General features: G+C 53.2%; 1 protein-coding gene across 1 annotated transcript; it reads right to left on the bottom strand.

The window, feature by feature from the left end:
* Window positions 1-760: 760 nt before the first annotated feature.
* PWWP2B (PWWP domain containing 2B) lies at window positions 761-20272 on the bottom strand. The gene is made up of 3 exons (XM_068399423.1): window positions 20063-20272; window positions 12222-13881; window positions 761-1299 (listed from the first exon to the last, which is right to left on the bottom strand). The coding sequence occupies exons 1-2, from the start codon at window positions 20224-20226 to the stop codon at window positions 12240-12242; spliced, it is 1806 nt and encodes a 601-aa protein (XP_068255524.1). The 5' UTR covers window positions 20227-20272; the 3' UTR covers window positions 761-1299; window positions 12222-12239.
* Between the last annotated feature and the right edge of the window lie 2035 nt (window positions 20273-22307).

The raw sequence follows: 22307 nt of genomic DNA, 5'->3' as shown, positions 1-22307 counted from the left end.
CTGACACTCAAAAGATGACAATATGAATGAGCATGACCCAGGAAAACACAAGCTTGTATGTTTTCCGACCCGCTCGTTCTTCTAGTCTGACAATAGCTCAGAGTGTTTGCTGCAACAGACTAAAAACAGGAAGCAGAATCTGTGCAACAATCCTGGCTCGAAGGTAATCTACACACAGACAACGTTTTACCTAGCAGGGACAACTCTTAATTGTTTTCTCCATCATCAGAAGCAACAGATTACCACAAATTAATGTTTCTAGACTGAGGGAATACAAGGGAAAGCCAGACTAATGCAAACCCACAAAAATTAACTGATACAGTTTCGCAAGTTTCTCTGTAGGTCACTTTAGTCTGTAAACCATTTGTACTCTAAATTTGGTCCAAAAGCTGTAGGCTGTTTGTTTTCTGTTTTTAAAGACTGCTTCATTTCTGGTCACGTGTAAGGATGAAGATCCTTTCTATCCAACAACATGTGTTCAAGGGGCCTTAAGTTACACTCACTAACTAGGTGTGAACACAAAAGTTGGTTCCAAACGTTAATTCACTCTCCAGTTGGAGCCATCAGGCCAACCCCTCACCTCACGAGCCGAGGCTGTGCTGCCTCCTCTTTCAGGTGACTTAAGAAAGCACAGTTTGGGGCACAAACCCTTCCAAATTACCAGGGGGCTGCTTGTTGGCGTACCTGAACACACTGATCCTCTCAGCTCTGCAGGAAACGACGTGGAAAAGCTTTAGTGTACGCAATGACAGCCACATGGTTCGGTGTTGCACATTTTCCAAGTTTTAATAGACGCAAAAGTGAGTCCATTGTACTTAAGACACTACAATGATTTCATTCTATTGCATGTCCTGCTCCAATTACATTTCTCAGAGTACAGTATTGAGTAAAAGTTTGGTAGCTTTAAAATTAACAAGTGTGTGAAATCTGTAAGTAAAATAAGCAGCAGCAATAATTTGGGGGATTTTTATCAAGAATAGCTAACTTTTAGGTAATAAATACATTCCAGGTTGTGGTTTTTGCTGTTCTCCTAGTTCGTTGCCATATGACTTGTCAAATTCTCATTACAGGGTAAGATATCCTTCAGACTTTCCTGCCAGCCTCACACCAGAAGAGCCTCCTAACTCCGCGTCCCGGTGCCCGTCACCTGTCCCAGATGGAAAGCAGTGCAATCTGACAAGGAAACTCGTCCTCCTGCCACGCGCACGGCAACCTCCAGATTCTCCCGGGGAGCACGTCAGGATGTTTACAGGCTTCGTGACCCTCTAGGAGAACAGCTGTGCTCTTATCTTCTGTTACCTTGAAGAAAGCGAAAGAGGGAGAGGTTACTCAGGCGGCACGGAACGGACCGGCGTTGGCGGCGAGGCACACGCGCCGGGTCTCCTCTAAATATAGCCAGGAATTCTCCTGCTCCCAGCTGGCCCGGCGGGCACAGCGAGCAGCAGCTACAGCTTTGGAAGAAACTCGTCACGTTAACAGACCCGAAGTGAGAGCGGGAATGTTCTCCCAGACAGACACGATATGAATTTCGGTGACGATAATAAATCTTCAGTCTCTGGCTTAAAGACTTCTAAGTCCCCATTTGGGGTGGGTTACTGTAGGTTAATCTGCCACGAGTCCCTGCAGAGCGCGCCACGTGAAGAACATCTGCCTCCGCTTCTCAAACACAATCTATAAAATAGGATTATTTTCCCCTTGAGAGCAAGCCGTGCAGAAGCTTTTCGAAGCACCTGCAACTGCTCAAGACATCGACTGCTGCTGTTAATGAAGAGGCAGAGCAGCCATGCCACCTTCTCAGGCTGCCTCCAGAGGCAGGAGACGCCCCGCTCTCCCTCAGGCCCCCCACCCGCCGCAGGCTCCCCTGCCCACCCCAGAGCGCTGCTCACTGCAGAAGCCCGTGTGTGCCCTGGCAGCGCTGCGGAGCCTCTCCAAGGACCACGCCGCTGCTCCCTTCCCCTGGACGGCTGTATCCGAGCGCACCAGACCACGACGGAGCAGCCTCCAGGCAACGAGGGCGTGCGAGATGCTCCTTCTGAGCTCAGAAGTGCAAAATGACGCACCCCAAATCGCAGCTACCAACAGGTGACGAGGCTACCCACGCTTACGCATTACGCTGCTGTCACCTGGCCTTCTCGCCAGGTACCAGCCACTAAGGGCAGGTGACAGGCTTGAAAAGATACGTCTGCTGGAGAGGGATGTGCCTGTCAAAACAAAAAACTATGATAGAGAAGTCCTTATCTGTACCCCTGCATGCAAGGGGTACTTGCACTGGCCCTGTGAGTCAGGTTACGGAGGGGAAGCCTTGAACGGGTTCAAAGGGAGCATCCATTTGTCTTCAAGATCAAGTGAAGAAACCAGAAGACATGTGAAACAACTCAGTGATACAGAAATGAATGAAAAAACAGCATGGAGATCTACGTGTACACTTTTAAATTGCAAAAGCATCACTGCATCACCCTTCAAACAATTCACTTTGAGCCAGTTCAAAAGTCTCACCAGCCTTAACACACATCCGTGCCAAATCAACCAAGGTGGCCGAGTCAGAACCACAGGACACGTGGGCTCCAACCTGTGTTCCTGACAAACAGGGTTAACGCTACGAAGCAAAAGGTCAAAGACCTTTAAAAACCCCTCACAGGTGAGGTTTGTGACTTAGGAGTACAGAGCACAATAAACCAAGAACGCCAACACCAAGCGCAGGAAGACGATCACATTTCCAACGCTGCCGAAATGCAGCAGCAGCTCTTCGGCGGGCATGGACCCAAAAGCCACGCTGATTTGCCCAGACTTGGCATCCAGAATGATCTTCTGTATTGCCCAACCATTTGAGTCTTCAAAGAGCTGGTTTAATACACCATGAACATCTGCCCTAAAACCTGTATTCCAGAGGTTTATGAAAGGTTTATGAAACCTGACTCCAATCAGGTTTCATAAACTCCTTCGGTATTTAGCAGAATCATCCCACTCCTAAGAAACTGGGATGTCTCACAACAAGGCCCTATTACCTATAGTCAACACAGTATAAGTTTATATTTAATCTTGCAGGATAATCTATTCATTTGCCTTCTGATGAAAGGTGAGATTTTTCAAGAGCACACAACAAACTCACTTGCAGGTTTATCATCTTACACGTACCAAAGCCTTAGTGAGGTCCATGGACGTGGCAGAATATCCCTCAAATGCTTTTTGCAACACAACGACTCTTTAGGGACAGATTACAGATTGAGAGTATTTGGTCTAAACAGGAAAAAATGCATTTCCTTGTTGGGGAGGTAACAGCAAGCCCTCAGGCCGGTTTTATTCTTTGTGATTTTCACACTTGGAGGAAGGAAGCATCACAACAGAAGCACAACGCCAACAAACCTCCCAGTGAGGGCTTCTGCCTGTGCAAGGGCATGATGATTTAAAGTGTTATCCCTTCATAGGGATAAGGATGAGGCTGAACTGCAGCTGCTCACTGACGTTACCTGGGGGCAAAGATCAGGGATTCTCTGCTCTGGGAGCAGAAATTTGGTGCTACCAGCAAAGCAGCAAGCTGCTCTAAACCAGCTGATGCTCCACGTCTCGAAATGTCAAAACCTCAGCGCTCTGCTCAGCCCTGAGTGCCTGGGGACAGACAGGCGCTTGTCCCCAGCCTGCAAACACGGAGCTCCGCAGCCCAGGCTCGGTGAGGTGTCTGCTTTAAGCAACCTCCTGAGCAGACCCAGGAGTTTTCAAGATGTGTTCAAGAGGAGCAACGCAGCGACAGTCACTCATACGCTTGCACAGCGTCGCTGGAAAACTTCAGAGATTTCTGTTAAAAAAAGAAACCTGCAAGATGGAGCAGCAGCTCAAACACTACACTCTGGACATCGCTGTGGCCTTGGTACACTCAGTAATGAACATATAACAGGCCTGACTCAGGACAACGGCACGATCTAGCAGCCTGTGTGCTAAGCTGTATGTCGAAAGGAAAGCCAAGAAAGCTCTCCTGAAGCCAAGCACTTATTCATAATAAAAAAATGAAGTTTTGGATCAAATAAAGCCATTCACAAATTCAGGTTTAACAGCTGCAGAGTGCAGAGGGCTGATTTACCTTCCGAGATCACTGCACCCCGCGTGTGCTGGCGCGTGGGGACCCTGCTCACACCAGCTCTGCGCGTCCTGGCTGGTTGGGAAGCGACGGCAGCAACAAGTCTGCTCATTTTCTCCACCCAAGCAGCTTATTTTAAGGAATATTTTCTAATCATAACACAATTAACAGCAGGCTGTAACTAAGCATCACCAAATCAGTCTTCCTCTAGACACCTCCCCTTGGGGAAGGGGCAGCGAGGCAGCCCTGGCTCAAGCTCAGGAGGATCAAGTGGTCCTACAGCCCTGAGGACGAGGGCTGGGGAACCCCGAGGACCTCTGTCAGGCAGCTGAGTGGCTCCCACAGGGCTTCATTTCTAAAGACAGCACCTGCTTAACAGCCTGATGGCCAGTGGTAGGCGAGGGGAAGGGCAGAGAGGCCACTGCTGGCAGCGGTCCGGGGAAGTCCTTCCTTCCCGTGCCTTCCTCCTGCGGAAGGAGGGCTGGGGCGAGTGGGGGTGACTGGATCGCAGCTGGGACCCCATCCCTGACCCCCTGGACAGGGTTTTGGAACCGCCTCCAACTCCCAAAACATCAGTATCCAGCTGACCTGAACAGCCTGGCAGCTATGTTCTCCGATATTAAACTCTACCATCCAAGCATCTCCATGAAAATCCTGTATCGGGTTCAAAGGTTTTCTGCTTTTAGAAAGGGTTGCTTTCTGCTTGAAAAAAAGGCTCAAGTTATGGGCTTGAATCAAAACAGAGCAAGTCATCATTCATAAGGGAAGTTAAACCAGTAATTTTGCCACAATTCATTTCTTCTACTGCAGAGAGCACACAGGAAATACGCTTCATAAAGAAAACAAGTCTGTCTGATCCTACAACAGCAAGAATCTAATGCAGATTAAACAAGAACTGGTATGTCAGTTAAAAGCATTCACTCCTTCAGAAATTAATCAACTTAATGAAAAAGTCTTCATTAAAAAAACGCCCTGCTCCTCCCTTCCAGAGAGACACACATACCCAGTGACCAGGAGATGATGACACTAATGCAGGGCAGCTGACGGCGTTCCTCTGGGACACGCTCAGGCACAAGATGCCAGAGAGCATTCGTGACCCTCGTGCTAAGGCGGGAGGAGTCACGTTTGCTTGCACGGGTGGAGGAGCCACACTGGATCTGTAGGGACTGGAGCACAAAGAGCCTTCTGCTGCCCACGGGCACCAGCAGCCTCGGGACGGGCAGGAGACACAGCCCTTGCCCTCACGCCCCAGACGGTGCATGCGGCAGGATCCCACGCTGCTCCTGCTCCGGGGCAGAGCCAGCACCAGAAACGAGGGAGCACTTTCCAACTGATTGAAAAGCTAGATTTGGGGTGCAGGGGCTGTAAGTGTGAAGAGCACAAGCACCCCAGAAGTCAAGGCACTAAGTCTCATCTCCGCCATCACTGCCGGACACGAGAAGCCTATTTCAGACGTGCATAATCTCAGGATGTGCAAGAGTTCACAGACTAGCTAACGCAAAGCCCGCATGTTCTGTAAAGGTACATGCAGAGTGCCAAACAGATGCATCAGGCAGATTAAAAAAAACAAACCAGGCACCAGCTCATCCTCATCTGGCTTGCAGGATACAGGCAAGCAGCTTCCTTAAGTCGTCTATGAGGCAGGAGGTAGTTTGTCACTCAGCCCACACACTCCCATCCACCTTGATCCCAGTGTCAGCGATGGGTACTTATGGAAATAACAAAACACGTGTCAAGGCTGAAAAACAACAGTGTGCAAGATTTTCAACATTTAAGAGTCTTCACATTGATTTTGGGGTTCAAAGTCCTGCTTTTCACACCTGAGCATTAAAATGGGAAATATCTGTGTCACCCCGTCGTGTCACCAGGCCCCACGAGCCAAGCGGCTGATGTGCCATTAACAATGCACAGCTACTGCATGAAGATCTTGTTCATCCTGGAGTCACACAACCTTCTCTACACAGAACTATCCCCAAGTTTCCAAAAATCCCCTAATCCTTCTTGGCCTAAAGGAGCCTTTCTCTATGTGCAACTTGGAGGTGCTCAATACTTTGCAAATAACCTGCTCAATTAAGGAAAAGCCACAGAAAATTCATTTTTATATTATTTGTAAAAGTTTTCACGGAAAGAAGTTTCCAGGCTCTTCATCCAGACATCTCTGCTCACAGAATCACAGAATCAACCAGGTTGGAAGAGCCCTCTGGGATCATCGAGTCCAATCGTTGCCCTGACACCACCATGGCAACTAGACCATGGCACTAACTGGTCACTCACCGCTCAGCCGCAGCCCATCTCTCCTGCCCTGGGAAGCAGTGGTGTGGATGGGGCTGCTCCGCAGAGCCTGGCCCCTGCACACCCCACCGAACGCACCGTCACCCCGAGCCCCGGCACAGACCCTGCTCCTGCACACATCTGACCAGCACCGAGCACACAGCAGGCTGGTGACACCGCGGAGGGACACCCACCCTCCCTGCTCACCACGCGCACGCTCCGCTAGCACAACCAGCAGATGCTCAAAGCTTCAGACAGGGCTTGGAGACCCTCAGCCCGGAGAGCAGCTTGCCGTGCTTCCGAGGGAGCTGTTAAGCCCTTGGGTTGGTACAAATCTCCTCCGGCAGCTGAAGTTACAGCTCACGTAAGCAGATCGCATTCTGGGCGTCTGCGCAGCTCGTGTGCGGTCAGAAATAGCACAACGTATGGCCTGCTGGCATTTCCAGAAACCACGGCTGGCAGCAGAGCGCGGGGGGAACGGGGGGCAGCAGACGGCACAAAGGGGGGGAGGCAGCAGGGATCTGGGTGTCTCCAAACGCCGTCGCAGTGGTCACAGCCAAACGTGCAGGTGCTTTCAGGGACAGGAAAATTGTGCAGCTCCAGCCGCCCAGCGCTGGGGCACCAAGCACGCAATGCAGTCTGTTCTAGACTTGTTCTCCTACTTTGCATTAGTATGCAGAGACGCCGACTCCAAGCTCTTTGGAGGAAGACTGAGAAACAGTAATTAAGCTGGATGCTTGGTTTTAGCTGAGTGAACCACCTAGAAACCAGGCCAAGAAAAATCTCAAGCATTCATCCTCTGAGCTGAAATATTTCATGCGACCAGGCAGGTGTTTTTAAGACTTAGCTATCACAGCAATCACCACCACCACTTTATATAAAGTTATACAACCTTTTTGTGCCACTGGTGGAGCAGAAGGGACGAGGTAAAAGGAAAAAGAAGAGTGATTTATGTTGCTTCATAAACTGCTGGCAAGCAGCGCTGGCTACATGCACATACAAAGCCCTGAACATCTTTGAAGGTGAAGTCATAACCCAACGTTCCAAATTTTACGTTAGAGCTTACTATATATAGCAAGTATGCAATAAGCTTTGATTTTGCTGTACACAGTAGCAGTGTGCTTTTTGTGATGAATGGCTAAATGTACCGACACCGAGGGCCTATTAAGCTAATAGCAGTCAAATTAAAACCTTCAAAAGCCAGTGTTTTCAAGCTTAATGGTTCCACAGCCACAGCTTGGGGGCAGAGGGGATAAAGACAGAAAGGAAGAATAAAGGATTTTCCAGACTGAAAGAGCAAATTAATACACATATTGTAAACTTCTTTCATGCAGAGGTGCATATGAAAATCTACAAGCTATTTTTACAAGAAGTTTTCATGCATGAAAGGGCTGTGGGCAGGGAGGGGAGACCTGTCATGAGGAGCCATTTGGGAGGATCACAGAGCAGAGCAGGAGACCCAGCCCCACGGCACTGCAGGATCTGCTCAGCCTGCCGAGGGCCCCGGACCTGCACAGACCAACACTCCCACCACGCAGCGGGGCCGCGGCCACACACGCTCCCTGAAAAGCCCCTGATCCCACCACGCGATGCGTCCCCTGGAGCAGGGACAGGGCGGCCTTAGGAAACACGGGCCTCCTTCCTCCTGCGCCCGCGGCTGGGCCGGAGTTGTGGCCCCCTCCGCTGCTTGCCCCCAACACCACGTGTGACACCAGCCCCGGAGGGTCCGTCCCTGCCCTGTGCAGGGGTTACCCCTCGGCACGCTGCATCGCACGCAACGCCCCGGCCATGCCAGCAAACCTCTTTGTTACGAAACCAGAAATAAGCCGGGGTGTTCATCGCTGCGAAAGACAGCGGAAGAGCAGCCGTTTGGCTCAAGGGACTTGAAGTTTACGCAGCTGCAAGTTTAAATATGACGTTATCATGGAAGTCAACAGAAAGCAAAATACAAAGGCACAAGATGTTCTTATTATCAAGGAAAAAGTCGAGGCTGGAGTGCCGAAGCCCGCAGGCCTGGCTCTGGGAGCAGGTCCCGCACACGGGCCCGCTGCCCCTGCCAAGACACTCGTGCCCGGCATGCTGCAGGCAACGCTCCAGCTCCCAGAGACTTTTCTGACCGTCTGACACAACCCTGGAGACAAGAGTCCTGCAGCCAACAGGGGCGATGGGTGAGGGGCATCCAGCAGGCCCACAGCACAGCCTCCCCGGGAAGGGGGGATGCTGCAGGGTGCGGGGGACGCAGAGCCCCCTCCACCAGGATGGCCGGGAAGGAGGGCTGCCCCTCGGTGTCGGGAGCTCAGCCATGGGGGCAGCCTCCAGCCCTGCCAGGAGCCCGGTACCACCCCAGGCCAACGGCTCCCAGGTGTCCATCCCTGGTCACACTACCGTGACTCGGGGAGGTCACCAGGGGAGGTTCAGGTTGGACATCAGGAAGCATTTCTTCTCAGCAAGGGTCATTAGCCATTGGAAGGGGCTGCCCAGGGAGGTGGTGGAGTCACCATCTCTGGAGGGGTTTAAGAAAAGCCTGGACATGGCACTTAGTGCCCTGGTCTAGTTGCCATGGTGGTGTCAGGGCAATGGTTGGACTCGAGGAGCCCAGAGGGCTCTTACAACCTCATTGATTCTGTGACTGAAATTCTGTGACTCCCTGAACATCAGGCTCAGCTTCTTCTGGCCTTCTCCCATGGCAGCAGGAGTGCTGCCTGCCCCTCCGGCCACGTCCCCATGGCACCAGGCCCCCCTCCAGCTCTGGGCCAGGGCAGGAGGGGAGGGACGGGGCAGCTGCAGGGTGCCAAGCAGCAGCCAGCAGCCAGCAGCCGCAGCCCGGAGGAGGCAGCAGTGCTGCGAAGTGCAGCCAGGCCACGGCCTCGCGCCGACCTCCCGGCCCACGGACGGGCTGTCCTAAGAGAAGGGCAAGCTCGCTCTGCTCCGGGCCAGGGGCAACCAGCCGCCGTGCTGAAGGGACGGGGCCGCAGCCTGGCTCCCTCCCTGTGGGACAGGGCTGCCGACACGGCGGGGCAGTGATGCTGTCCCCTGTCCCGGTGCCGCTGGACCCTTGGGCCTGGCCACAGCCACCTTTTGCTGGCCACAGAGGCCTGCAGTCATGAAAGCATGATGAGTGGAGGTGAGCCAGTGTCTGGTGCTTTAAAACCAGACAAGAACAGCTCAGCGAGTGCCCAGCTACAGGCTCTCCACACCTGACACACAACGGGGAGCTACAAAGGGCATGAGAAGGTGCTGAGTGGGCATTCCTCTCCTGGCACTGCTCTAAACCAAGCGTCTCACAAATCTGACTTCTACGGGTTGTTAGTCTGCCTGCTGTTTTTCCAGAAACCTTGTTTTACTACTACTCACCTAATGACAGGGTTTTAATGAAGTATTTTCTTTGAAAAAAAGTACAAGGACAGAATAATAAAAACATAAAATGCTCACAGCAGCTTTTCCAACCCAAACCAAGTTAAAAAACTGCAGTTGCTTCCAGTTTTATATGCATTCACAAATTACCTGAATCATTTGTACATTTTTTCCCCACTAATTACTCTCCAGGCTTTGCAGAAGAGCATCACATGCCAGAAGACAGAAAGTTACACAACAGAAAATGTCACCAGTCACAAACCTCTGCCATGCCCAGGATCAGCACAAGCGGCGTCAGCAAAGTGCTGCTGCTGAAGGCACCTCCTGGACTCATTCTGTGCTGGCGATAACAAGCCCTTGTGCAGCTGCTGGTGAAGCCACAGCACGATGGATTTTACAGCAGCCACGTGCACTATTCCCAGTCAGACGCCTGCTCTTAGAAACTGCTTTAACAGATATAAGGCTGTACTGCCTTGAAAAGGCTGCAAAGCTTTCAGATATTTAACTGTAGCTCAAGTGTCCTTGTGGGCCCAGAACTCAGGAATTGCAAACATGAGTGAAAATTTAAGTTACAGCCTTCAGGAAAGAGCAGTCGACAAGCAACTGATGGGAACGTTTCAGTTCCACCTTAGGAAAATTCAAGGAAAGCAATAAAATTCAGTCCTCCTGAACAGAGAGGATTAGACACAGGGCAGGTCTCTGAAATAATGAATTGCTTTATAAGTGACAAACCAAATCACTAGACATGTTGGTCTGACAGGGAATCTAAGTACACGTGACACATGGAACACGGGAAGTTTTGTTCTGCTTTTTTAGTTTTGAGCAACTGCAGTTGTTTGTCCAGCTATTAAATCATCTCCAGACAGGCAGACTGGGTTGGCAGCTCACCTTAGACACATGTAAGGCAGAAAATCATCCCCTGCAAGCCAGCTGAAAGAGGCCAATGAAATGGCCATACGCATTATATGTGTCTATATACCCATCTATACATGGAGAGGTTTGGCTGAGGAGTACAGAGGGAAGGAAGGGTCTGGCCTAACCCAGGCCATCCCATCATTTTCTTCTTATCATTCTCAACATTTTCTTTGTTCCCCCAGTTTACAGACCTGCTCCATCCCTTCTGCTCTGTACCGACAGCTCAGATACCCACTGTGTCTGCAATAACCTGGGTCTCCTCTGGAGCAAGTATTTCATTTCCTTCTTGAGGCCTTGCCCTAGTCCTCCACCCTGCACCATCCTAGTCCCACGGCATCACAATATCTTAGACAGGGAAGAACAAGAGTCTACAGCAGGAGCAGTACTGGCTTGTGCACACACAGTCCTTCTAGCATGGAAAAGAGCAGAAGAATTTAGGGGACCAATAATGAACCACAGTGCATAAAGTAAGACCTTTGACAACAAGACTCTTCCTAATGATTAGTTATGGTTTTCAGACAAACAGTTAATCCCTCCCCTTGTTTTAACAGTATCACACATGAGGTCTTGTCCAAGCAGTGACAACTGGAAGGTTGTGAAACGACCCTACATCTTATCCAAGTTGCTGGATTTTTCCAGGGACTTCACCGAGGGCAGTGCAGCAGGCAGCACCAACTGAAACTACAGATGGTCTTTCTATTCCCAGTCACATCACACCCTGTATTTTTAGGTACCAAATTTTCATCATGGGCAAAGTTTTGACTGATGAGAAAGGGAGCCCTATCCCCCTCCATGCTTTTAGCCAGTAAAAGCCAAAGGTGGAAGCATTTCAGCTTCCACGTTTATGTTCCCACCTTACGTCTTCAGAGGTTGCAGAGGAAGCCCAGAAGAATTTAATTTGATGATCCAGGCCATTCCCCAGCAACGCACTGCCACTTCGGACACAACCAGACCCCAAGTGCTGCAAAAAATGTTGAAATACTGTTCCCCAGTTAAAGACAGTTTTTGGTTTGAGTGCCATAAAGAAAGTGCTTTCCTAAGAAACCCATACCAGAGGGGTCAGAGAAACTGCAGGGCAGCAAAGGGCCTCCAAAGGCCCTTAACTGTTAGGGGTAACTGCTGGGCATCAGTACCTAGATATGATAAACATAATCTCAATTCCAAGAAGAGTTTTAGTTCTTTGAACCAAGAGATATTTCAAAGACACTTAAAGTCTAGAAGCTGTTAGCCTTCCAGCCACACAGGATGAGTTTTGAAGCAAACCAAGTCTCTTCAACACTCACCACATCCTAGCTATGAACCACGCTAACACACAGCTACAATCTCATCAGCTCTTTGAGCAGGCGATGCTTGCTTCCTCACGGGGTCAGCTGCTTTGTACTGCCCGTGGGGAGCAGGGCCTCCAATTCCCACAGTCCCCCCAAAGGTTTGGAACTATAGGCTCTTATCACCTCTGAAATTACCACCACCAACTAACAGCCATGCATTTAAGTTTAACAATTGTCCACCTCAGTTTTTAAGGAAAAACAAATGCAAATAAACAGTGGAATGTAAGTTAAAAAACACATGGGGGTTTTTTATTGGAAGCATTAGTCCAACAAGCACTTACCTGATACTGGAGGCAAAGTTATGTCTCAAACTGTGTTAAGAGATCTCTTATCTCTGGAGTCAGATGCTCTACTGCCTTTGCAGCTTCTGTGATAGCTTTCCTATACATCCCTTTCTTCTTGCGATTAAATCTCAGTTTGAAAAATTCAGAGAAAGGAGAGAGTTTTGAAACAGATAAGAACGAAGTCGTCGGAGAACCAAACCACGATACTTTAGCTTCTCGCCATGAAGGTTCCCCGTTCTCCTTCTGGCTAAGGTTTATGTCAAGAACACGTGCTGGCCACCATGGAAACCCATGAATTTTACCCCAAACAATGTCCCCCACTGAGACAGTTCTTCCGTCTTCCGTGACGCATTTAGACACGCTTTGGGTATGCAGTCTAACCGTTAGTGGCGGCACAATTTTACGCTCATCTTTTGAAGATGAAGAGACCGATGCATCATCACCAGGCAAAAAGTCACACAGTTCTGGTGATGTTACTTCTGAACTAGAAGACTTGGATTCATCTAGACTGTCATTACTACACACCGATAAACTGGAAGAATCTGCTTTTCTTTTACGATACTTCATAAGGAAAGCCAAGTTATCGTGTCCATCTTTACCTTGGGGAAACCTTTTAAAGTCATCGTCTTCACCTGAACTCCCTGAAGATACCTCAGCTAAACTTCTGTCTGTGGACTCGTCGTTGTAAAAGGCGCCAGGATTGGACTCCCTGCTGTTCTGAAGGACGTTTATCTCGTCAATAAGTTCTGCCTTATAAATTGAAACGCTCTGACCATCATTGATACGATGGGGCTTCAGCCGTATCTTTGGGGGTGGAACATCCGCGCTGGAATGCACCGGCCGCGTGAGCTTCAGCTTTGGAATGGAAGCAAGCTGGCTGCCTGCTGACTTGTCCATTAAACATTTGGTTTCTCGACACCGTTCGGAGTCTCTGGTCTCCTCTTGGTCCTCCCCTCCGTTCTGCAATATTCGCTCTGGACAAAACGGTTTGACTGACCCGTGAACCCGGGACGGGATTTTCACGACTTCGCCTTTCCCTTGCGGAGTACTGTAGGATATTTTAATAACAGGCGTCCGATGTACTAGTTCCCCGGAAAATTTGTCATCCTCTCTCTTTTCTCTTTTGTTCCTTTTCTCCGTGTAGTCGGAGTCACTGTGCTGCTTCTGCTCCTTGTCCTGAATGCTCAGCTTCCTCTTGGTTTTAGCGTTCTGCCGGGCTGTGTTCGCATCCTCGGGGTTCAGCGTGTTCTTACACTTCTCGCAGAGCACCTGCCTCGGCCGTAGCCGGATAGTGCTCATGATAAGGCGTCCCGGGTCCCTGTTCCGTGACAAACGCCTCCTCGTCCTCTTTATAGTCCGTGGCGGCGGCTGGGGAACCCACTGGTTGTACGTGTGCCGCAGCCACAGCGGACGAGGAAAGGGAGCTCCCTCGAAGTAGGGGGGGTACGGAGGAAGGCTGCCAGGCGGCGGGGGAGGCAGGAGGGGGGGGACTTGCTCGTCACCGGTTCCCTTGGGAGGCTTCTCACCAGCGGGCTGCGGCTGCGGCTCCTTCTCGCCCTGCACAGCATCTCCACCGTCAGCAACGCCGTTAGCGCACGCGCCAGCAGGAGGGTCCTCGTGCTTGGGAAAGGAGGAGGGGAGACAGAACAGTCCGGACCTAAGAGGGGGTGAGAAGGACAGGGAGGGAGAGACAAAGAGTCAGGACGTTTGAAAGGTGCTTCTCTGGGAAGAGTGCGTATAACAAACATGCTACGTTCTTTAAAACAAACAAACAAAAAACCCCCCCAAAATCCTCCCGCAATTTCCACATACTCAGAACACAGCATTTCCCCTTGACTTTTAAGGCAAGGCAGCCAACTCTGCCACTGAAAAAAATAACAGCATTTCAAAAGTTAGTAAAGGTGTCCTGCTCTTCTGCCAGAAAAGGCACAGAGCTCAAAATCTCTATTTCCATGAAGTCTTTGCACAAAGTTTTGCTCTAAGTTTTATCACGCAAAGCAGTTTATTTTATCAGCAGGCTGGTAAAGCCGCGGGGAGGGCTGTCGTACAGATTACGCAAGCCTTCTGGGAGCTATTAAACTTCCTTTCTTCACACTGTACTTGCCTGGCTGATTTTTCAGCTTCTCATTCAGAATATAAACAACCTGACTTGGATGGGTAACTTGCACTGCCAAGCCATATGTTCACCAGTCCACAGCTCTGCTCCTCTACCCCTGGTCTTCCCATACACGACTATTTGTTAAAATAAGGAACACACTACTACTGGTAGGAACACACTACTACTTCAGAACAGCAAGATTAAGAACGATGATGCACTCTTGTCCAAGGCCGAGCCTCACTACAAGCTACCGGAGTCTGGATACAATATCTTGCACAGACACTGCCAAAAGCAAATCCTCTGAAACACACAACTGCGACTCAGGTCTCCGGGTTCCTGCACCAGAATTTATGCCCTTGGCCTGACATTAGAAATATTATGCTAGCACAGCACTTGGGCAAATATTTGTCCTGAAACACCGACTCAGAATGGGCAGTGCTCACTGTCTTGGCTTTCCAGAGATACTTCTGTAGAGGGCACGCCACCAGTGAAGTGTGTCAGCTTTTTCAATGACAGAACGCTGCATGGGTGAGCCATGAAGCAGCCACAGAGAGATGGAGAACAGTTACAGGCCAAACACTAGTCTTGGTTTAGGATGCTCCACTCCCCACTGCCCTCCTCGCTAGCCACCATTTTTCTTCCAACCACTACCAAGGGAGGAGTTTCTTGGTGGTGTTACAGAGAGGGACTTTGCCAACCGTTACGCAGAAGGGCACCGCAGAGAAGTTGAGGCACCCACTGAGTCACACGTCCCCTTATCAAGGGGAGCACCAAGCCACCGCCGCGGGTTCGCCGATGGAGAGGAGCCTCCTCCACCCAGGCACCCAGAGCCCTCCCCAGCTCTGCCCTCAGGCTGTGCCGCTTTGCTGTGGGAAGGATCCCCAAAACCTCTCTTCCCCTCACCAGGCACAGGCGAGGAGGTGTCTGCTGCCCACAGCAGCAGAAAGCAGCGTTACCAAAGGTCACGAACCACCCGAGATCAGAGACAAGAACAGGGCTTGTTAAGCAGGTCAGAGGAGAAGGGGAACATGGATCCCATTTGATATGGCTCTAATCCACTGGCTTCATTCTCCTTTTCTCAGACAACTACAGACTGCATCTCTCTCACCTGATTTCCATGAAGACTCCCACCAAGTTTAAAAATAAAGCTTGCATAAACTCAGCAAGCAGGAATTACTCTGATTCTGGTACCAAGTCACTGCCCTTCTCTGAAATAAAAAGAACCACTGAGTTACCTGGACTCTGAGAAGTCCTTTCCCATTACCCAAAGAGTAAGAGTGCAAGAACTGGCCGTTTAGATGACAGCTCAGTTTAACCAGGAAGCTCCAAGTTCAAATGCTAGCGAGCCAAGAGGATTCAGCTGTTGAAACCACACCATTTGGAACAAAATGTTTTTGTTCTAAGAGGTTTTTTTTAAACAGAGACAACTGAGAATGTAGGTGTCTTTCAAACGACAACCAAGAAAGCAAGTACAGCTTGTACAGCCAAAGATGTCACATTGTCCATAAACAATTGACAGTGATATCATTTCCGGAGCCCTGGCTATAAATTTTGGTTATTTTATGCAGTGAGATTGTCTAACTTGGTCACACCAGACAACTCTACAAGTCTCTTGCTCGCACAGACAGAAGCCCAGCTCCCTCCAGTCCTGTGGGCAAGCCCAGATCCCATCTGCTCTGCACAGCCTGGCTCTGAGCAGGGAAACGAGCAGGCAGGTCCATCAAATCCTCTTCCGCCCCGAGGATCTGGCGTGGCACGAGGCTTCTCGCTTGGCAGAAGCAAAGCGCTCCAAGGTCAACTTCATGGGATGATTTACGCTTGTAAAGTTAACGTATCGGCTCGCTGTAACCCTGCTAGGTTGGGAACGGCCCCCCTTGCCACGGGTGGGCTCCCGCAGACCCAGCTGTGCTGGCCACGCGGCTCAGTCCCTCCTGGTTCTGGGCTGGGGACCCCACGGCGCAGAGGGGGCACAGCAGGAGGTCCCACGCTCCCTCCTCTCCTGCTGCCGCTCGCAAGCGTCCCCGCCTCGAGGAGCTTCAGCAGGGCACCACCACAGCCAGGGCACACAGCGATGGACGCGCTTCTTCCGAGGGGCCTCTAGTTCTTTTCCTTCATACTGGGAGCGTCTCCGAAGGCCAAGAAAGCAGTTTTGCTGAGGAATCATCCCTTTTCCAGGCTGCCTACCATGCCAGCTCCGGGCAGGGGTAAGATCTCTGCTGCCTTGCCCACCCGCCCCAGACTATGTGCATCCCGGCCCTCCTTCTCCGGCACGGGGGAAGGAGAACAGCTCCAGAGAGGCCACGCACAGATCTCCCTTATCTTGTCGCCGTACCGCCAGGCACCAGCAGTGCCCGTTCAGCACGGGTGAACAACCACCATCGCCCAAGGCTGCTTTCGGTTTCTCTATCCCTCCACACTACGTGCTCCTGACGGGGATGCACTGCAAGACTGAGCTTCAGGCTCCTTCAGCCACGAGAAGACCAACTAAAGGTGATAAAGTCCTGCTCGCCTGGGGCCGTCCCCGGTGCTCCCCCGCTGCCGCCCCCTCACCCCGCCTGAAGCCGCCCTCCACGCAGGCACAGCTCCTTGTAAGAGGATTTAGCTCCGGTGTCCTTCCACCCACTGCAGAACCAGACACGTTTCATCTGACACACCTCACTTCCCAGGAGAGGCTCGCCTTTACCACAAGGAGAAAAACCAACTTCACTGGCTTGCCCTACATCCCCCAGACTTTTTTTCACAAGTCTGGATGGAGTTAATGTATTTCTTCTATCTACCTACTGTCGCTGTTGATTCTGCACCTCTAAACCCACTCAGCCAAGATGAAGGTGCCCGAGTTTGTGGGTTAGGGGCATGAGCACACGTGGAGGTATCACAAGCAAGAGGACGTGCCACAGAATGCGATTTCACCCTGCCTGCCATCCCCATTTCTGGGGCAGACGTAGCCAAATGGACTACGTTACCTCAGCCCAATCTCTGCTTGGCACAGGAGAGACCATCCTCTGATTTATAGTCATGCATAATTAAAAAATAACTAATTATAAGTTCAGGAACAACAAAATTGCCAAGTCTTGCTACCAAAAACACCGTAACTGCAGTCTAAAAGCATTTAATCCCCTCATGAGCATGGATGCTACGTAGCTTACTGTCTAGAAGAGTGAATTATTAGAACAAGATAACCACCAGCCACTTAATAATAAGTACTGGTACCTGCTGCATGCCCCACCTCGACTGCAGGCAAAACGGGATGCTCATAGGAAGCCAATAACCATTTATTTTCTTCAAATAGTTCCAGAGCTATCGGAAAAGTCAGGCAGGTATTTTTAACGACATCCCACTGCTCCCCAAGGCACAGGGGAGAAGGCAGGCTGCAGGCGGGCACGCCGGTGCCCAGGGCAGGAGGCAGGCAGGCTCCTGCCTCCCACACCAGCTGCCTGCAGGCCGAGCCCGCAAGCTCGGGCAGGGGGTCTCGGGTTCAAACCTGCGCCTGCTGCTTTGTGGCTAAAATAACGGGAGGCCGACCTGGCCGGAGAGGGACGTCCCGGCTGCCTGGATGCTTGGGGCTGCAGGCCTGCCTCCTGCTCCGCTCCCCATGTCACCCACTGTGCTCGAGGAGAAATAAAACAGATTCATCCTCTGTGTAACGCTAAAAACAGTTTAAAACACACAAGAAAGATGAAGAGCCACCATACGGCCTTCCCGGGTCAGGCTTCTCCCCTTTTTGTACAGGTAAGGCAACCCACTCTGGTCGCTCCTCTCCTGCCTGTCCCGTCCCATGGCCTCCTCTGCTGCTGGGGGCAGAGGCAGAGCACACCAGAACCCCACACAGGGCACCGGCCAGCAAGACACGGCTCCATCAGCAGGGCAGTGGGGAGGAGGAGGGAAAACGCTTTCACCACATCTCTGTTTTGGACGAGTTGTGGGGCCTCCAAAGCTCAGCACCAAGCTGACAAATTCCTGCCGCCTCTGGGACACGTTTCGACATCCAGCTCCCAGCCACGAGCAGACTGGTTCCTGTATCCTGCTGTTACTGTGCTGGGCAAGACCTCTTCTTCCCTCCACATCCCAGATTTACAGTTGCTGCAGTGGAGAACGTCCTTTCAGCCCATTCCTCCTGCTCCCCACAGCCGCTCGCCTCACGTACGACACCTCCTTCCTGCAGCCAGCCACAACCAGAGGCCATGGCTCTCCAGCCACGTGTTGGCCACCACATCTCACAGGCTTACTGTGGCCATCAGAGGCCAGCCAGTGTCCAGGACCACCACGGACGGGATGTGGCCCCAGCAGTAGCTCTGCATTCACAACACCAGAAGGGAGGAGACCTCCTGGCCCACTAGGAGACATCTCCGCCACCCTCCCACCCCAGCAGAGCCCGGCGTCACCAGCGACAGGGCTGGGGCAGCAGCGGGCTCCAGAAGCGCCTTGAAGCCTGGGAGGAAACACCCAACGTCTCGTTTCTTGGGTGCACTGAGGGGGGAAGAAGAAAAAAGTCACAGAGAAAGGCTAGAGAAAAAATCCCAACTAGGTAAAAGTTGTCAGTAAGGAGGAAAACAACTGGAATGTGAAAAGATAGAACCAGCTGGCGCTTTGAAGTGCCTGGAGAAGCGCCTGCTGCTCACTGTTTTGGCTGGAACGAGACTCCAAGCAGGGTTTATAGACTCTAATGGAGTGAGATGCCGGAATACTTTCGAAAATCTGGCTCCAATTTTCCGGGATAGCCACGTGAAACTAAACAAACTAGGAAAATGAAGTTCAGAAGTCTCGCTTCATCCATCTTCTGAGAAGAACTACAGCGGTGAGGCTGGATGTCCTGCCCAGCACTGACAATTCCCTCACGGAGCAGACAGAACCCAAACCCCTCTCTAAGGCGGCGCAGAGCGGGCCAGCTGCCGCGCGGCCCTCGGGACAGCGGCACCCCCCACGCTGCGGTTAAAAAGGCTTTAGACGTTCGTGGCGTTCCGTGCGTGAGGTGTCCCGGCCTTCGGGAGAACGGGCCTCCCGTGCCCTTCGTTAGGGAACGGCCGCTCGGTGTCAGAGGGGACCTCGGCCTCTTCGAGCCGGTGCACCACGTCCCCGCAGCCGTGCCGCGGCAGGGGACCGGGCCACGGGGCCTGCTGCTGGCACAGCAAGGTGAGACCCCGGGGCACAGGCGCTCCGGGACCCCCGGCCATCACCGCCGCATCTGGCCCACGGGCGACGGAGGGCTGAGAGGGGGCGAGGACGACACCGGGCGACAAGGCCGGCGGGGTCCGGCAGCGGCGGGAGCGGGCGGCCCCGGTGCCCGGCCGGGAGGGCAGCGCGGGGCAGGGCCCGCTCAGCCCCGGCCGTGTGCCAGGGCACCGGCCCGGCCCCGCCGCGTCCCCCCGGAGAGCCGGCGGGGGGGGCCACGGCCAGGCCTCGCCGTTGGCCACGGAAGGGCCCGCCGCCCCCGGGCCGCGCCGGCACCGCACCGCACCGCACGTGGGCCCGGCAGCCGCGGGACGGTGCCGGTACCGCCACCCCCGCCCCACGCCCGCACGCGGCCCCGGGACGCTTTGTTTCCGCCGGGCCGGGCCGGGCCGTCCCGGGCGAACAAAGGGCGACCGGGGGCAGCGCGGGGCCTCCGAGCCCGGCCGGGCCGCGGCGCCCCGGGCCAGCCCCGCTCCCCCCGCCGCGCTCCCGGCCCCGGCCGCCCCCCCCCCCCGCGGCCCCGGCCCCGGCCCCGGCCCCCCCCGCGGTCCCGGCCCCCCTCCGCCCGTACTTCTTGGTGCAGTCGAGCAGGACGCCGGTGAAGCGGCGCCCCCCGCAGCTCAGCGTCACCACCAGCGTGTCGTTCACCATCTGCTCCACCAGCACCGGCAGCCACGCGCCCACCCGCGGCGGCGCCGCCCCCGCTTCCTCCTCCGCCGCCGCCGCCTCGGCCATGCTGCCGCTGCCGCCGCCGCCGAGCCCCGCCGCCGCCGGCGGCGGTCGCTAGGGCCGGGCCGGGCCGCGCCGCGCGATGACCTCACAGTGCGGGCGCCCCGCGGCCGCCGCTGCCGTCGGCGCGTGACGTCACAGCACCGCCCCCGCGGCTGCGGGCGGCCCAGCGGCCCCCCCCCCCGCCGGACGGGCCCTGCCGCGGGCGGGCGGGGCTGCCGGGGCGGGGCGGGGCGGGCGCACCGGGACGGCCCCGCCCGCCCCCTGGCGGCAGCACCGCGCCGGGCGGGGGCGGGGCCAGCGAGGGGTGGGGCCTGGTGGCCCCGCCCCCCCGGCGCGGGGCGCGGCGGCGCCCCCTGCAGGAGCGGGGCTGCCCCGCCGCGGCGGCACGGGCGGGTGTCCCGGTGTGCGCGGGGCAGGCCGCGCCCCGCAGCGTGTCACACGGCGGGCGCGGGGGTGTCAGCGCTTGCAGACAGCCTGAAACACCCAACGCGTGGACAGCGGCACCTCTGCGGGGGCTGCGGTGGCTCTGGGGCCTGCGGGAGCCCGCGGCGCCTCCGGCCCACGCTGCGGCGGGGACAGGCGGCCTCTGTCACAGCGAGCGGGGCCGCGCACGGAGCTGCGTGCCACACTTTGCACACATCAGAAATGTAACAATGGCTCCGTGATTGTTGTGTGCGATATGGAAACATGGAGAGAAACTTTGGTCACTTAAAATCATTGACAAAACTACAGGTGACTTCAGAGTCAGGTACCACCTGTAATATCACTTCTCCCAAGTTACTGAAACATCCTTCAGGTTTTAAGGCTAGATAGCAATTTAAATCTAACTTACTTTACTTGCCCCCGACGTTTACTTCTGTCACTTCACCACTGTGAAGTAATTCAATTAATTCCACTTTTGTTTCTGGGTAGATTTTCTGCTGCTTATTCACTGCAACGACCCTGCCACAAGCTTGCAGATCCTCTGACAAAGTCGAGCAGTGAAATGCCATTTTCATTGCTTTTGAAATACCAGGGAGTTGAGAAAACATTTCTGCTAACACTTCAGTTCTGCGTTTTTCTCCCCGTTCATAAAGGAAATGTTACTAAGCATGTTTTGTGGGGCTGCCTGGCAGGTTCAGATGATGTCTCTATTCCTTTGTATACAAAGTGTATCAGCCTTTTCCTACCTTGCTTTGTGGCTTCGAAATCCTTGAAAATCAGGGTCACCCAACACTTTCCAACGTAAGCCCTCTTTGTTAGCTTCATGGTTTGGGCTGAGATTTTTTCTTTTGAGTGTTTGTTTCATTCGTCTTGGTTGCCTTGGTCTGACACCCCCAAAAAGAAACAACTTCATGAATTTTGATCCCGCCGGGATCCTGGCCACGTGCCGCCGGCCACGTCACCCTGCCGCTGAAGGCAGCCACCACCGGTGCTACAGCACGAGAGGGCAGGGTGGCTCCTGGCTGGGGAAGCTCGACTTGGGAATTTTAACGCTTTAAACCTTTTCTTCTGCCCAGACACCTTGAGATTTTAACTGGTGAAAGCCCCCACAGCGCCTGAAAACCACACTGAGGTGAGAGCGAGACCGCAGAACCCCCCCGGGTGGGACAAGCTCCAAGCCCTGAGCCTTAATAAACACCCAGGAGCAGCCGATTCACCCACGGTCTGAGCGGGACACTCAGCTGCAGACACAAGTGTAACCTGGCTTGTTAAATACTGACTGACAGCTGCACGACGAGCATTATTGGTGGAACTGAACCAGGAGCCACAGGGGTTATTGGTACAGTCAAACGGCACCCGTGCTGGGCACTGCGCTGCCAGGCCTGCTGTGCTCTGCCTGCAAACCATGCCAGGACAAAAGGACAAAGCGATGAATTTGTCTTTGGTGATCTTCCCTCTCCCCCTCTCCTCTCAGAGGTCTGGCATTCCTGAAAACGGAATAAACGAGCATGAATTAATTCAGCCCTCCTGTTGCGGAGTGGAAGTGGCCGTTACCAATTTTCCATGAGCAAGTACCCATAGAACCAGCACAGAAATAAATCACTGCATTTGTATTTGTACAAAATTAATTGAAATGCTCCGTTCAGCCACTGCCTCTCATT

The sequence above is a fragment of the Nyctibius grandis genome, chromosome 4, assembly GCF_013368605.1.
Source record: "Nyctibius grandis isolate bNycGra1 chromosome 4, bNycGra1.pri, whole genome shotgun sequence".
NCBI lineage: Eukaryota > Metazoa > Chordata > Aves > Nyctibiiformes > Nyctibiidae > Nyctibius > Nyctibius grandis.
This window is presented reverse-complemented; position numbering and strand designations above follow the sequence as displayed.

What these genes read in the sequence shown, in the direction of transcription:
- PWWP2B (XM_068399423.1), bottom strand. Translation starts at nt 20,226, where the DNA reads ATGGCCGAGGCGGCGGCGGCGGAGGAGGAAGCGGGGGCGGCGCCGCCG. An exon ending in CTGCTCGACTGCACCAAGAA is followed by an intron (nt 13,882 to 20,062) that starts GTACGGGCGGAG and finishes ACCCCCTCTTAG; the next exon opens with GTCCGGACTGTTCTGTCTCC.